Source organism: Pipra filicauda, unplaced genomic scaffold, assembly GCF_003945595.2.
Source record: "Pipra filicauda isolate LSUMZ 115617 unplaced genomic scaffold, ASM394559v2 scaffold184_size3518187_pilon, whole genome shotgun sequence".
In the NCBI taxonomy this organism is placed as follows: Eukaryota; Metazoa; Chordata; class Aves; order Passeriformes; family Pipridae; genus Pipra; species Pipra filicauda.
This window is the reverse complement of record NW_024104292.1, coordinates 1,053,781-1,069,192: the sequence shown is the minus strand read 5'-3', so window position 1 is coordinate 1,069,192 and position 15,412 is coordinate 1,053,781. Positions and strand designations below refer to the sequence as shown.

General features: G+C 36.8%; 1 protein-coding gene across 4 annotated transcripts in view; it reads right to left on the bottom strand.

Moving 5' to 3' along the window:
- The window catches only part of SLC36A4 (solute carrier family 36 member 4), a 98,245-nt gene that overhangs the window by 62,114 nt on the left and 20,719 nt on the right, over nt 1–15,412 (bottom strand). For all 4 annotated transcript variants that reach the window (XM_027735605.2, XM_039380054.1, XM_039380053.1 and 1 more), the window contains 2 exons: nt 11,671–11,901; nt 10,799–10,897 (listed from right to left, as the gene is read on the bottom strand). In XM_027735605.2, coding sequence (XP_027591406.1) covers nt 10,799–10,897; nt 11,671–11,901 — 330 coding nt within the window. The remainder of the gene's footprint in view (nt 1–10,798; nt 10,898–11,670; nt 11,902–15,412) is intronic.

The following is a 15,412-nucleotide window of genomic DNA, read 5'->3' as shown; positions in this document are numbered from 1 at the left end:
GCTGACAGGAGATATGGTGTGAGCCAATGCTTGTTCTGACACTGTGTCACTGTTGGGCAGCTGCTGGATAGATTTTCACATAAAATTTCTTTCCAGTCCCTGCACAATCATTCTTGTGATGACTTCAGAAAACCTAACATTTTATCTGAATGCAAAAGATATAAGGTTCTTTTCACAAATGCTTTTTAGTTTTTGTTTGATTACTTCCCTTCTGGAACACTGAAGCTGAACATGCTTTCTTGCCCTTTTTTCTAGAGCCAGAAATTAATTTCACTCTTCAATTCTTTTAAATTATTTTCTTAAAAAGGTAACACCTTACCTAGACAACTGAATAGCTTTGGAAAAAAAACATTCACACCTCTGATTCTTTCTCTCTGTCCAATATTGCATCATAACACCTCTCAAAAGGGATATTGCATCAACTCAGTATGACACACTAAGGCTTCGCTGTTGCTCTGTGCTTGTTAAAACACCCATTTCTGCTACAACAGGCAGTATCATTCATCTAGTCCAATACCTCCCACACTCTTCAGATCTATAAGAACATACACAACCACTGCACAACCTAGTGATGGGAGATACTAAGGTCAGGGGAAACTTCGGGGAATAGTCTTCCATCCCAAGCAAGGTCTCTGGAGGCAGAATGATGCAGGCAAGAGAACTGGAAGATGAGCTGAGATTCAGAGTTTCAAATATTATTTTTTTTAACCTTTTTTTTTTAAATGGGTCACTTTCATGCTTCTTATTTCCATGCTCTGCTTCCTTCAAGCTCTTTCTCCCTCATTTCACACTAGTCCCTGTCATAGCCCCAAATACTTATGAAATCAGGTATTTTAGACAAAACCGATCCTTTTCATAATTTCTCATTTTCTATCATTCTTTTCCCTCCTCACTGAATAAATTCTCTATCATTTTTCTCCGTCACATGCTTCGCAGAGCTTTTCTTATAATTTTTGAGACACTTGCACATGTCACTACCATTATTTTCCTTGAAACTTAATACTTGGTTCATTTAGTTACAATCAACCTTTGGTTTCTTAAAATTACAAAACAAGCATAATCCATCTTGCTTTCATCCACAAATAAATTCAAAAGTACCCATCATTTACTGGTAAGGAAGCACAACTGAATCTTTGAAATAACCTGGCTAATATGCTATCATCCATTATGCAAACTGTTTTCCCTTTCATCTCAAGCTCCATGAAGTAGGTATAAACATCCCCAATAATACCACTGTCTCCCCATCCCTTGCCTTGAATATCCTGCTACACTCAGTCTTTTCTGCAACTAAGCTGCAGGGGACTGCCTAATACTGATTAGAAATCTCTACTGTATGTTTTATATGACTGAAGCAAAAAAAAAAACTCACAAGAGAATTCAACCTGCAGGTAATCAGGTAAACTGTGATTTAATTCTCATGGCCAATCTTGTAATGGATAATTTAACAGCAGACACACTTAGTGTTTAAATACATATGGTTATCTTTCCCTTTCTCAGAAAATACCACTAAAACGGCAAGAATGAAGCAATCCTCCATCCCTGCCACTTTTAAAAGATGTATCTCAGGCAGAAGAGACAGCTATACAAAAGATTTTATTAGTTTAAGCTAGAGACAACTCGAGAATTTTGGAAAATTAAACCCAATATATTTATCAATTTACTCATGGGAAAAAAATCCATCTATAATCATGTCCTACAGCAACAAGATAAAGCTCTATTCAGTCAAAGCAAAAAAGCTGAGGAAGCTGATACTGAAGGTATTCAAAGTATGTAAACATAAATTCTACTATCTAACCTCCAAAGACAAAATATTAAATCCTCAGCAAACCAATGGAGCCCAGGCCTGGCCCATTCCTTCTTGTCTGCAGAAGGTACCAATGAATTCATCTGTTCACTGAAAGGTGGATTTACAACTATGCAACGTACCAGGGGACTGTCTGCAGCAGAAGTATGGTTTCTCCAAGTAAAATAATAATCATAACATACATCAATATTACATTGCTATGCTTTGCTTGCCTGTCCTTGTTCATGTCCTCTTGCACTGCACAGAAAAAGTCTCATGCGATATTGTAAACAACAGGCTTTTATGCACTTTTGGATAGGTTTTTAAAGCTCACTCTCTTTAGAAAGATACAGAACATCACCGTTTGGAAGACGTACAATAAACAACCTAATTTTTCGTAACAGTTCTCTCATGACTGCAAATAAAAAGGCAACTACTATTATTCAAGGAAAGATGCAAGTCAAATGGTGACTATACATCAATTTTTATAGTAAAAGTTTTATATGAAATAAATAAATCCAGAAGACAAGTTCTCACTACAGAACACTACCTTCCGAAATCTGCTGAGCAATTTCAATCTCTCCAAAAATCAATCTCCTCAGATTCCAGCAAAGCAGCTTCCTACCTGTTTCACCAGGAAAAAGAACTACTCATATACCCAAAAAATCAAAACCCATTCTATTTGCCTCTTCTGATGGTCTTGATTTAACAATGCTTGCAGGAGTTGTATAAATCCTACTTCGCTTGACATCTAAACCTCACATTTTCTACAGAGGTTCTTTTTTCTTTTTCCCTTTTTATGCTTAAGAGCCTGTTTATCACTTTATTGTGACATTTCGTTAATCTTTAGTTTCCTCTGAAATTTAACAGAAGCTCTACAAGTTTGTGTACTATCATGTCTTATTTGACTTTATTCGTGCATGAAATCAAAAATACTCCTCTCCAATGCAAACTGAAAATGAAAAAGCAGCATCTTTTTTCAGTCACTAATACTTTTTAAGTATTTGTTCTGTCAAAATCACTGAAGTGTTATTTGCTTTGCTGCCCTTTACAATAGTATGCAATTTTATCCAGCAAAAGATATGTCAATAGAAAATATTACTCAGCCTACAGACTATACAATACTATATTCTAATATGTCCACTATAAATTACGCTTCTCTCAAAATTTCTACCAGTTAAGTGCTAAAAGAAAATATTACTTAGAAACACAAATGTTGCTGGAGGGTATGTTTCAATCTACTGCAATAATAAATAAAGGTATAGTATATGATCATGTATGTATGGACTCCTTCTGGCTCAAGAGTTAAAAATTAGTATTTTCAGCCATAAAATAATTATTTTTCCACTGTCTCCATCATGCTTGATCCATTAAATGTAAATTATTCTATGACTTACAGTAGACTTAACTTAAAAAATAAATATGTTGGCAAAATATTTAAGAGGTAAACCAGAACTTAAACTTTATTTATTGTTATGTTTAGACACACATATGCACATACGCTGCAATGCTACCTTTGTCACTGAAAAGGTTGCATAGAATCTATTACAGATGGTAAAGATGCTGCCAATTAAATGGTAGATATGAAAATCTAAAACCAAGGATGCAAGTCTTTATTCTAGCTAGCTGCTCTCTCCAAGAAAAGTTACTAATGTTCCTGCATCTTCAGAGCTATATTCAAAAGGTTTGTCACATACTGAAGACTCATATTTCCATATTACTTAGACAATTCCATACACTCTAGAGAAGTACTCAGTCAGAATATATCAGAAAGAAAATCTTGCCTCAGACCATTACAAGTTTAACATAGCAGTTGTTTAGAAGAATTACAGAATGATGGGCCAGGGGAACAAAAATTCTGACTCCAAAAAAGCAGAATAAACTACAAACAATTTCAGGTCAATGGCAAGTTGATTATGAGTCATCAGTGCTCGGCAGCCAGGAGGGTCAACCATGTCCTGGGGGGCATCAGGCAAAGCATCGCCAGCTGGTCGAGGGAGGTGATTGTCCCACTCTGCTCTGCTCTGGTGTGGCCTCACCTTGAATATTGTGTGCAGTTTGGGGCATCACAATATAAGAAACATATTAAGCTATTATAGAGTGTCCAAAGAAGGGCAACGAAGATGGTGAAGGGCCTGGAGGGGGAGCTGTGTGAGGTACGGTTGAGGTCACTTGGTTTGTTCAGACTGAAGAAGAGGAGACTGAGGCGAGATCTCATTGCAGTCTACAACTTCCTCATGAGGGGAAGAGGAGGGGCAGGCATTAATCTCTTCTCTGTGGTGACCAGTGACAGGACTCAAGGGAATGGCCTGAAGTTGTGTCAGGAGAGGATTAGGTTTAGGATTAGGATATTTTTTCTTTACCCAGAAGGTGGCTGGGCACTGAAACAGGCTCCCCAGGGAAGTGGTCACAGCACCAAGCCTGACAGAGATCAAGAAGCGTTTGGACAATACTCTCTCAGGTACATGGTGTGGCTCTTGGGGATGGTCGTGTGCAAGGCTAAGGGCTGGACTTGATGATACTTGTGGGTCCCTTCAAACTCAGCATATTCTTTGATTCTGTGATTTTATAACTCTGCTTCTTAATTATATGTAATATTAGCATAAACAGTACATGCCTCACTCTGCCTCTACTCCATGTATACTTAAGACAGACAAGTTTTCCATTTAAGACAGGGTAACATCTCAAAAGAATTAGCTTCTGTGCCTCACTGAAGCCAAGTCTCAGACCCCAAAACCCAACTGCCACAGGCTGGCAAGGCAGAACACAACAGCTTGGCACACTGTCACTCTTGCCCTTTGCTCCCTTTCTCAAAGTCATGAACCACATAATGATTAAGAAATGCTTCAGGCGAGTAAGCAGTAAACTTAAATGCCTTTGTTGTCCTATTTGTGAAAATGCATGTGTATCATAGCTTTTCTAAGGAAAAAGAAACTTGTGGATGTTGCAAGAATAAGGGATGGGATGCTGCCTGAAAGAAAGTTATACTCGAGATTCTTCTGCTTGTGTTATTAAGATTTGCCATTAAAATAGGAAGTACTAAAAGTAGAATATGCACAAACAAGTGGTTCTCCAGGGTGAAAGTAATTTTCTCCATAATCAGGAAGTGCAGGATATTGGTAAGGAATATTTAATTTGATAAATTACATTTCTTGCTGACACAACATTTAGAGTCCACTTTTACCAACGCACATTTAGGAGCAAGTCATCTCCCACAGTCATGAAATCCAGTCACCTACACTTGCTTGTCCAAGTACAGGAATATCCTCAGAAAACTCCCACCTTTCATATTTGAGGATACAAGCCTTTGCATCATCTCAAAAGAACACCAATGAAATGATACATCCTGGGTCAAGTAGATGATAGGCCAAGAAAATTTAGATGATGTCATGTTACCTGTTAAATGTCTGCTTCTATCAAATCCAGTCTGGTTTTAAGGACTACAGAAGCCTGCCATTGGGTTTCTTTTTTTATTTTTTAAAGGATAATATTAATCTGGCAAAAGAGTTTTTGACAATGAGAGGCTTTTATCTCAAAGCCACAGGCCTAACAAGCTCATCTGCATTACTTTCAAAATCCAAATAATGACATTTTAAAATTATAATCCACTTAGTTTTCTCTTTTTAAATCTTCTGGAATTGGTTAGCTGCTGCCTAATGTGATTCCAGAGTCTGTCTTTTGGTATACAAATACCACCATATCTTCTACTGCAAAGCTCTGATATCCAAGTTCAAAAGCAGTCTGAATAGACATTTTCAAGTAATAGGCTAAAATATAAGAACTCTTATTTTCCAAACCTGAAATTAATGTTGGAAAGTAATGTTTTCTCTTCACTAAGCTAATATGTCTGCAGTACTCAACAGTACTGCAGTACAGGGGAAAAAAAAAAGTCATACTCAATTGTACAAACAGTAGTTAACTTAGCATATTTATATGTAATGGAGAAGGAAAATCATATTTCCTGTGTAAATGTTATGAATCTATTTCATCCTCCTCCCCTCTGAAGCTTATTATAAAATATGACTTCCACATTTGGATTTGATTTTTTAAATCTAGGACAGAAAAGCTAGTCAAACTTTTGCTGCAAAATATTTATTGAGTGTAACTGCTATTACATAAGCACAACATTATGCAAAACTATTACCTCCACATGGTAATGCTACAGACAGATTCAAGCCTGAAGGCTTTGGTTTTACACTTCTAAAAAGTGCGTTCAAGAGGCTTAACTACATTAAGGGCACACTCAGTCTGAAGTTACTTTTCGTTCAGTAACAAAAACTTCACATTCGTTATAAAACCAGGCCTACTCACCTTTGGAATATGAAAGAGGAACTCGAACATGGTTCTTACAAAATAACGTTACGTGTTCCATGAAAGACACATTCACTGCATTCCATCACCTGCAGCTCCTGTGTTCAGTAAGTAGTGTTGGTACTCTATTCTGTGGCCTGAACACCAGCCCCACAATCTGCCAGGCAGCATCATCTGGCACAGAGAACCCATAGCCAGAGAGAAGTGAAAGCACAGAGGGAAAGAAGCAGCCACAGAACTTCTCATTCCCAGCAGAGTCCTGTATTCAAAAAGGTCCACTCAGGGCTAAATATACATTTTCTCCATCTCCTAATCAACATACTGCCTTCTGAACCAAAATCTTCACTTTAAAGCTTAAAAAAACCCAAGTATCTTAAGCGGTTTGTTGTATCCATTTTAGAGTACTGCACTTCTGTTGCCACTACTGTTCCACAAACTGAACTGATGTCAGAAGTCCATATGATTTTCACAAGGTCACCCTGATGATCTTACAATCTTAAAAGTGTTGGAATTCCAAAACAGTTCTCAACACCGTGAATGATAACCACCAGACTGACAGCACTGAGCTTTCAGCTGCTGTTTGCTAACTCAGTATCAAGGGATCACTGGGTGCCCCTGCTGCCAACTTGAACTCTTTCCACACAGTAATGACTACCACCCAGCTGCCAAGACATTCACAATTTGCAGCAGGAACCTTTTACCAATGTGCAGTAACCCCATTTTTATGGACAACTCGAAAAGGGAGCAAAGAAATAAATAGCACAAGAAACCGACTGTAGAACTCTTTAATCCTGTTACAAGTGTCACTCAGAGTTTAGCATGAATTAACATTAATCAGCTCTTTGATAGCACTAACCTTATTCCTTATTCCAGCAGTTGTAGCAATAAGCAAACAACTTGCCTGGACTTTAGCAAAATGACAAAATTGTTCAAATCTGCCATCAAATAAGAGTTTAGACTGATCTCACAGGCAGACATGAACAGCTCAATTCATCATCATAATATCATCAATTCATTATATCAATTGTTTTTATTTTAATGAAAAATATCTCAAAATAGTTTTATAACACTGGTTGATGAAATGTTTAACTAGCTTTTAGTATTTCACAAGTACTAGTTTCTAGGCACTGCTTTGGTTTCTTTGAGATTCTATATTTCAATTTTAAAGAGTCTACCTTTCCTCCTTTGAGTTATTACAGACTCAAATCAGTAAACTTGAGGTTCTTAAAGTTTATTTATCTAGGGATCAACGACAGCTAAAGCAACAATATTCCAAATTGCTTCCATACTGCTGATTTCCTTATTATACAGGGACAACTAATCAGTCCTAAGCTAATGACAGAGTTTAACCAAAACCCATGTTCATACAGTCACCATCTGTAAGAGAAACATAGTCTCAGAAGATCAAGAAGAAAATTTTACTACAAATCTGCTGAATCATTGCAGCTTCCCAAAACATGTTCCCTAGACTGAACAGGACTTTAGTCTCCTCTGTTTTATTAGTCTCACTAATTTTATTAGTTACTAATGAACTATAGTCATATTTGAAGTGATGACAAGTGCTAAACTAAAAGGAAAAAGATCAATATATAAGAAGCTTTTTGGAACAATGGGATGGAAAAAAGATCTGTGCTAGAGTATTTCCCCTGTTATTTGCTTCAAAGAAACCAGACAGACATGTTTCCACACTGAACATGCATTATGAACTGCCACTTGCCTTCTGGCAACATTATCCTCTCTTCTGCTAATAAAACCAAAATCAATTATGTATCTTTGAAAATAAATCTTCCCAACTGCTATGGTTCAAGCGCCTTGCTTTGTACTGTGTCTTTATAGATCATTTATTCTTCTACTTGAGTTGTTCATCATTAAATACTCTTAGCAGGAAAGACTATTTTAAACATAACAATGGCGGTAAAAAACCCACACTGAGGGAACTTATCCTCTCTTGTCAGGTTCTGCTTTAGATGACTAAACCAGCCCAAAAAATTCAGAATTTCATTTACTGTCCCTGTTCATAACATCCAATAATCTGGCAGCTCTCAGATGAGAATTAGCATAATGCATGTTCAGAATCAAGGAATGGGAAAAATGAGACCTCAAACTGCTTCAGGTCAATCTATTGCATAAAATTAATCAATCCTAATCCTCTTCTGATAAAATTAAGACCTTAAGGCTTCTGTTCATAATGCCATGATCAGACAGCTTCCCAATAATATGTGTTATTTGCAGGACATTCCAGAACAAAATCTAAAATCAAGTCTCTAACTACAAGACCAAGATTATAAAAATTCATTTTGAGTGCCTGCAGTCAGAGAAAGTAGACTAAAGAGCCAATCTAATTAAATGGCGGGTTTTTTTTTTCCTTACCAGAACAACTTAACCACAGATCTAGGAATGACAATAAATAAGACACAGGGTAACAAGTTGTCACACATTAGCTACATACAACAGGTCTATGATGGTAACTTATGGAGCTGTAATAACTAGTTATCAATTAAATCAATCACCAAGAATTGTATGAAATATTAATTATGTAAAGAGGAAATGTCTGTCTTGCTTTACTTCACTCATCTTTTCTTATTTCATGCTTCAACAACTTTGTTTAGTTCTGATTATCCAAACCCATAAAATAATATTTTTCTTCTCTATGATGCCTGCAAGCAGAGCATAAGCATGTACAACAAATATTCTGCATGTCCAAAATATCCCTGAGAAGCAGAGACATCTTAATATCATTCTGCATATAAGGAAGAAACGTTAAGATCTAAATTTTCACTCTACACTAATTTTAATTTGTAAAGGTAGCTATGTTTTTCTAATGGTCCTGTGTAATGTAAACACACATATACAATGTGTATCAAACCATAATGAACATAAACATTTAATTAGTTTGTAAACAGCAGTATTTTTGTGCTTTAAAGGTACAAATAGAATGAACCCTCTTGAATAAAAGATAAAAAAAATCAGGAGTTCTAAAGATGTCATTAGTAACAACCAGGGATTCAATCAAGCAAATGCTCTGGGCAGTTCTTCAGAAGTTTCGGAAGTCTGCTGCTCATGTAAATTTAAGGAGCTCTCTAATGTGGGATCTAATGTGCCAGAAAATAATTACCATAAATCAATTCCCCACCTATAATTCAATAAACTACTGCTACCAAATGATAAGCCTTCCCCACTTTCCCAAGGCTCACAGGACTCTCATTTGGGATTCCCTAGCTACAAATACACACCTGTGTGCTATGCAGCACATGGGCAAATCAAATACAACTGGGACATGTATCAGACCAACTGTACATAACACACACAGTAAGTGAAGTCCGTCACAGACAGACTATATAACTACCTTGCATAGTCCAATCTGTCTGTTTCATTGAGCATGGGCTTTTTTGCCCAAGATCCATAGGCATCAAATAATCTCAGACAAACAGCTGATTTCTTATAATGAAAGTTCTGGATGACGAAATGAAAGATATCCAGACACAGTCAGATATAGGGTAGCTAAAGCTCCGCATCTGTCCGTTCACACCTGAGAAACAGTGGAGAACACTTTGCAAACACTCTTTTGCACCACAATAGGAGTTAAAAGGTTTTCCTATTCAGCTCTTCTGCCACTGATAACACAGCATCGAGGTAAAATAATCTAATTTAAGTCAGAGCTGACAATTCGAGAAAAGAAAACAGACTTGAAAATCTCCTATGTTATGTCAATGACAGACAATCATTTCAGATTAATTGCATCTCGGTTTGGGATTGCTTTAGTTTGTGGAGTTTTTTGTTTGGTTTTTTTTGGGGGGGAATAGGAAGCAGTTGGTTGTTTTTCAGTTTTAAGCATACAGTAACACTTGCTGAAGTATGTAATTATATAACAAACAAAGCACATAGAGTAATTTCCCAACAATTTAAAGACATTATGACCTGCCATTCCCAGAAGTCTCTTTAGCTAGTTTTTTAAAATATATCATAGGGAACAAAAACGGTTGACTAACCTGCAGACTTTGCCAGTTTGAGATGTTTGACTGAGTAAGAGACGGAAAAAGAACCACTTTTGAAAACCCAATTTTCTGAGTGATAAATCTATATATTTGACATATTTCAGGAAACAATGAGGACTTGAAGTTCATTGTCAGAAGGTCAAGAATCAAAAAAAAAAAAATTTGGAAATTTCTATCCTTTTCCTTATCACCCTCATCTCTATCAAGTCAGATCTATAGAGAAGTCTGAGGCAGGAAAAATAATACATTTCTAGTAAATCACTTAGTCCTTTCTGACTCCAAAGGAAAAGAAGGATGCTGAATGCACTTCTATTTTTACACACTCATCACATAAAACTGAGCTGCTGAATCACTGTAATTACAATATAATCATATTATTAACTTAATTCTATACTACCATAGAACATATTATGATACCAGTTATTATTACAGTATTGTCTCAATTTATTTGGAACTAAAGGCATTCTTGTAATTTGGGAAAGGGCTAAGTGTCCAAGTAGTAGTCAGTATCCACCAAATTCCCCTGTGATGGGGATGCTGTGTTCTCAACTTTTGCCTTTTTTGACCAGACAAATTAACCCTCTTCATACCAATGTGGGAGATTAGTGTTTCAATAAAAACAACAAAATAACAACAGGAGTAAAATTGCCTGTATCCCATCATCTAGCATAGAACCAGTGATTTTGAAGAGTCAGTAAAAAGCACTTACCACACCGATTCCTTCAAAAGCAAATACTGCAGTCCCAAAAAACAGTGGGTATTTCTTCCAGCCGACCACTGGAGGTAGTTTTCGAGGATCTACTATATCCTGAAGAAAACAAAGCAAAACAGTGTAAAGTACATTAGTTCTCTCTAAAACTTTTTGATTGATGCATTATGTTATAGGAAAGATAAATAGCAATGTTGACATTGCTATTTATAATCCCTGGTTTCCCTCCCAAACTTAGTCCTTTACACACATTTATAGCCACCTTCCCACACAAACACTTGCAGATACATTTATTCTAGGTTTCTACTACTGTCATGAAAAAATTTCACATTTAAAGTATCACACTGTTGTATATGAGGGAGCATCAATTAAAGCACATGGGAAAGTGCACCTATAAAGCTTAATCTTCTGCAAACTTCTGAATTTTCTAATCTGCTTTCATACTGCACAGATATTCTTCATAACCATGAGGGACATTAAAAGGAAATATCTTTATTACAAGCTGAGTTCCTGCAGAGTAATTAATTACTATCTTCCCCAATTTTTTCTACATAACTTCTCCTGCCTCCTCGTCAATATCTCTTATTGCCTTCCTCCCCATTTTCCACTTCCCACTCACCAAAATATATATTTTTATTATCTTAAATGCAGCAATATTATTCTTTCTTTCAAAAGCACTGTAAAAGTCTGTATTTAGAGCATATTGCAGATTTTGAGGCACCTCCTTAAATTAAGATGCCTCAATTAATTACATGATAATGCTGCCTTTCAGAAACTGTCAGTCAGTGTATATCTATCATAGACCAACTGCCACATGCAACAAACACAACTTGCCAACTGAAAAAACCAGATAATAAACTTTATATACTCACTCTAACAATATACTGGTAAATGATCACCAGGCTGACAGCCATGGACAGATTGGCAAGCAATGAAAGCAAGGACAGGCTCTTAAGGTCACGAATAAAGACCAGGAGGACCAGGAATGGCAGGAAACACAGCATGTATATTCGTAAATCAATATTCCTCTTCTCAGACGAACTAACATTCGTGGCACTAACATTCATGGGAGCAATCTTAGCTTCCAAGAATCCTTCATGGACCTTTATTTAAAAATAAAAAAAAAAAACACAACAAAACCCAAAACAAAACAAAACAAACAAACAAACAAAAAAACCAAAGCAAAAAAACACGTTAGACAGTGGTAGTAGTGAGTATATAGTCACACTGCTACTTTCCTACTGGGAAATTTGTTCCTCTGCTTGGTGAATGACAGGAATTTTGAGATGCCTGGTACTCTCGATGCAGAGGGGAAGACAAGGCACTTCTAGCAAGCCTTAAGGCAAATGATGAAATCAGGACTTCAAAGCATCATTATCCCACCACAGACTAAAGTGGAAATCCACATCCACAGTTTTGACCAGATTCCTTTCAGAAAGTTTGGTAAACTGAAAGCAAGCAAGACAGAACTGGGTCTTAATCTTAAGAGTGTGAATCTTCCTAAGGAGAGTAAGGGGGTTAGATGACAAACTGCTATTGCACCCAAGTTCAGTGCCTAACAACCTGATGCCTTCGCCATGCACGATAGCAGCATACATACAAAATGTTAGAATATGAACACGTCCGTCTTTCATTTATTTCAAATTTTTTTTCACTCTTTACTCTTTTATTTATGAACATTAACTCAGCTTTAAAAACCATGAGCTCTAGGAGAGCTGAGAGTTCTGTACTCATTATATTGATATAAATTAACAGTAGCACACAATGCGAAAGTGTAGTAGGTTTTTTGGTACATAATTCACAGGCATGGTCCCAAGACTGATTAATTTAAGGGCAATTCTTTCAATATGGTTTGTTCTTTAAAATATCAGTTATTCTCTGTGACAGTGAAATAATAAGATCATAGATTCTACTTCAAAAATCCAAACACATCAAGCTGTTAAATGAAAGGGGCAAGTACTACCATTAAAATGTTAAGTTTTTGTTTAACCACAGCATTCCTAAGCAAACACCACAACTACCAGTACTTAATGAAATTTTTTATAGGTCAGAGTAACTCAGGGCTATTAATTTTTTACTTTGAAGAAGAGGGTGAAATGAAGAAATGAGGACAGGCTGGTGAAATGGCAGGTAATCAAGGTAATGTGGGTACTATGAGACTATCATGAGGAGTTAGTTGCTAATGGAAACCCAAGTGTATATAAACCAAGTCATTCAACCTGGCAAGTTCACAAAAACTCAGACTTTACAAGTCTAGCAGAAAAAAAATTTTGCACAATTCACCTTATTTCCATTGTTTCAAACAATCCAAAAACTCAGGAAGACAGAATGAACTTAAGATCATTTTCTCTGTAACAAAAAGCATCATGCACTTTTTTTCCCAATATGAAAAAGGGAAAGAAAAAGATACAATTCTGCAACCACATGTTTTCCAGACATCTCACTTTAAATGAAAACAGACACTGGACATTATGGAAACACTGATGGTTTCCACTTAGCAAGGATCTTAAGTTTAGTCCCTTGCATGACAAGTAAAATCTGTTAGTTTTCATTAAGATAACATTTTTAGAAAGCTACAAGAAGTGCTAATTGCATTTAGAATTGAATTCACAGAACTACAAACCCTCTACTTTGCCAACCAATAATTCAAACACTTAACCAAATTACTTCCCTAATGCCACATAAGTTCTCTGTAGAAGTTTACAGCATTCCCACCATACTTAAAACAGAAATATAGAACAAGCACTTTAAGCCTTTCACTTTAACAAGTCTCGTGTGTTTACTTGCTTGCATGCATTTGCAGATAGCCAGAGCTTCTCTACACTCAGGGACACATAAAAGAGTTTTCTAAGAATCACAGTATGATTTGAGCACACAAACTCAATTGAAAACCTCCTCTACAATAAAGTTAACCCAGCATGCCTTCAATTTATACAAATACCTGATAAGCTATTAGAAAAAAATTAATAAAATATTTATTCCTTAAAAAACACAAACCAAACCAAACAAAAAAACACCAGGCAAGATACAGTTCAGGCTCTAAAATACATCTGTAAAATACCACAGTATAAACCAGCTTCTCCTCAAATAATTTCAATCATTCAAACACTTCAATTTTTTTCTTAAGACAGAGGCATTCCCTTAGTGTACACAAACTCTAATAAAAAGTGCCTGAAGTCAGAAATTTTTTTCTATTAGCATCACCAAATTCCAATTAGATATTCAACTGGAGTTTACTGGCTAATACAGTCGGAAAATGCAAGGTACAATATAAAATTCTATTCAAGTTTCGCTCTACTGTGATCAGCTACCCTGATGAAGGAGGTGATCATATCTCCATCTGCCTTTTACTTTCACAAAAATACTGAGGAAAGCACAGAGAAAGAACATACTACAGCTGCACATAAACTCTCCACAACCTTCATTAGATGACTGAATGTTGATGCAGAAAGGGCAATAAAACTGCCTCCCTGACCCCAGTTTACCAACTCCCCTTGCACCCCTAAGATATGAGATGTATTCCTGCAACAAATCACAACACTGTATTCTGCTTTACAATACGGCAAGCATGGTACCCCTTTTCCTGCACTGTTCCCTGGCACAGCATTCACTGGAGGAAGGAAATGGGGTCAAATGGATTCTCAAGAATGTCATGAGTTGCAGGAGTCTGCTGCAGATCCTGTTCCTTGCAATACAGTTTAAAGAAAGAAGTCAGGGCATCAAAGACATCCTAGCTGGGAGAGAAAAAAAAAAAGAAAAATGAAATTCTGAACCTAAGCAGCACAGATTAATATTTTGCATAAACCAGATTTGCAATTACAGCTGTCTTTAGTCCGAGCTATGAAAAGCATGTGCTTCTTGTGTGTTTTTAACACAAAAGCTGCAATTCTAGGGGAATAAATGCCAGTTCCACAAAATACACAAAGTGTTCCTCTGCCCTTTCCTCTCTTCTACACCATCTCTCATTTGAGTCACTTTGCCTTGTCAAGTCTCCTACCAACTAGACAAAACACCGTATTCTCAACAATCTTCTCCATTACCTCATCCAAAACCAGGGGTCTGGAGTCAGTGAATCATAGAATAACTTAGGTCAGATAGGACCTCAGGAAGTTTATAGTCCAATAGCTTGCTCACAGTTCTGTGAGCTACGGCATCAGATCAGATTGTTCCTCTCCCCATTCTCCAGCTGGGTCTTGAAAACTTCTAAGGATAGATAGAGACTGCACAACCTGTCTGGACAACTGGTTCCAGTGCTTGACTGTATGGAAGTTTTTCTTTCCCTCAGAACAGAAATTCCTGTGCTGTTCTGTGAATGGTTTCTCTTGTCTTGTCATTTGACCTCAGTAAAGAACTTCATTCCATTTTCTAGACAACCTCTTTGTAGTCCTGGGGAGTGGCTTTTAGGTCCTCCAAAAGCCAGTTCTTGTCCGACCTGAACAAGCCCAGTTTCCCCAGCCCTCACAAGACAAATGCTTCAGCGCCAGCAATTTCAGCAGGCTCCCTTGAACTCACTTCACTTTGTCAATGACTTCCCAGTACTAGGAATATCCAAAACTTGATAGAGTATTTTAGATATGGCCTAACAAATGTGAAGCAAAGGATGACAATCACTTC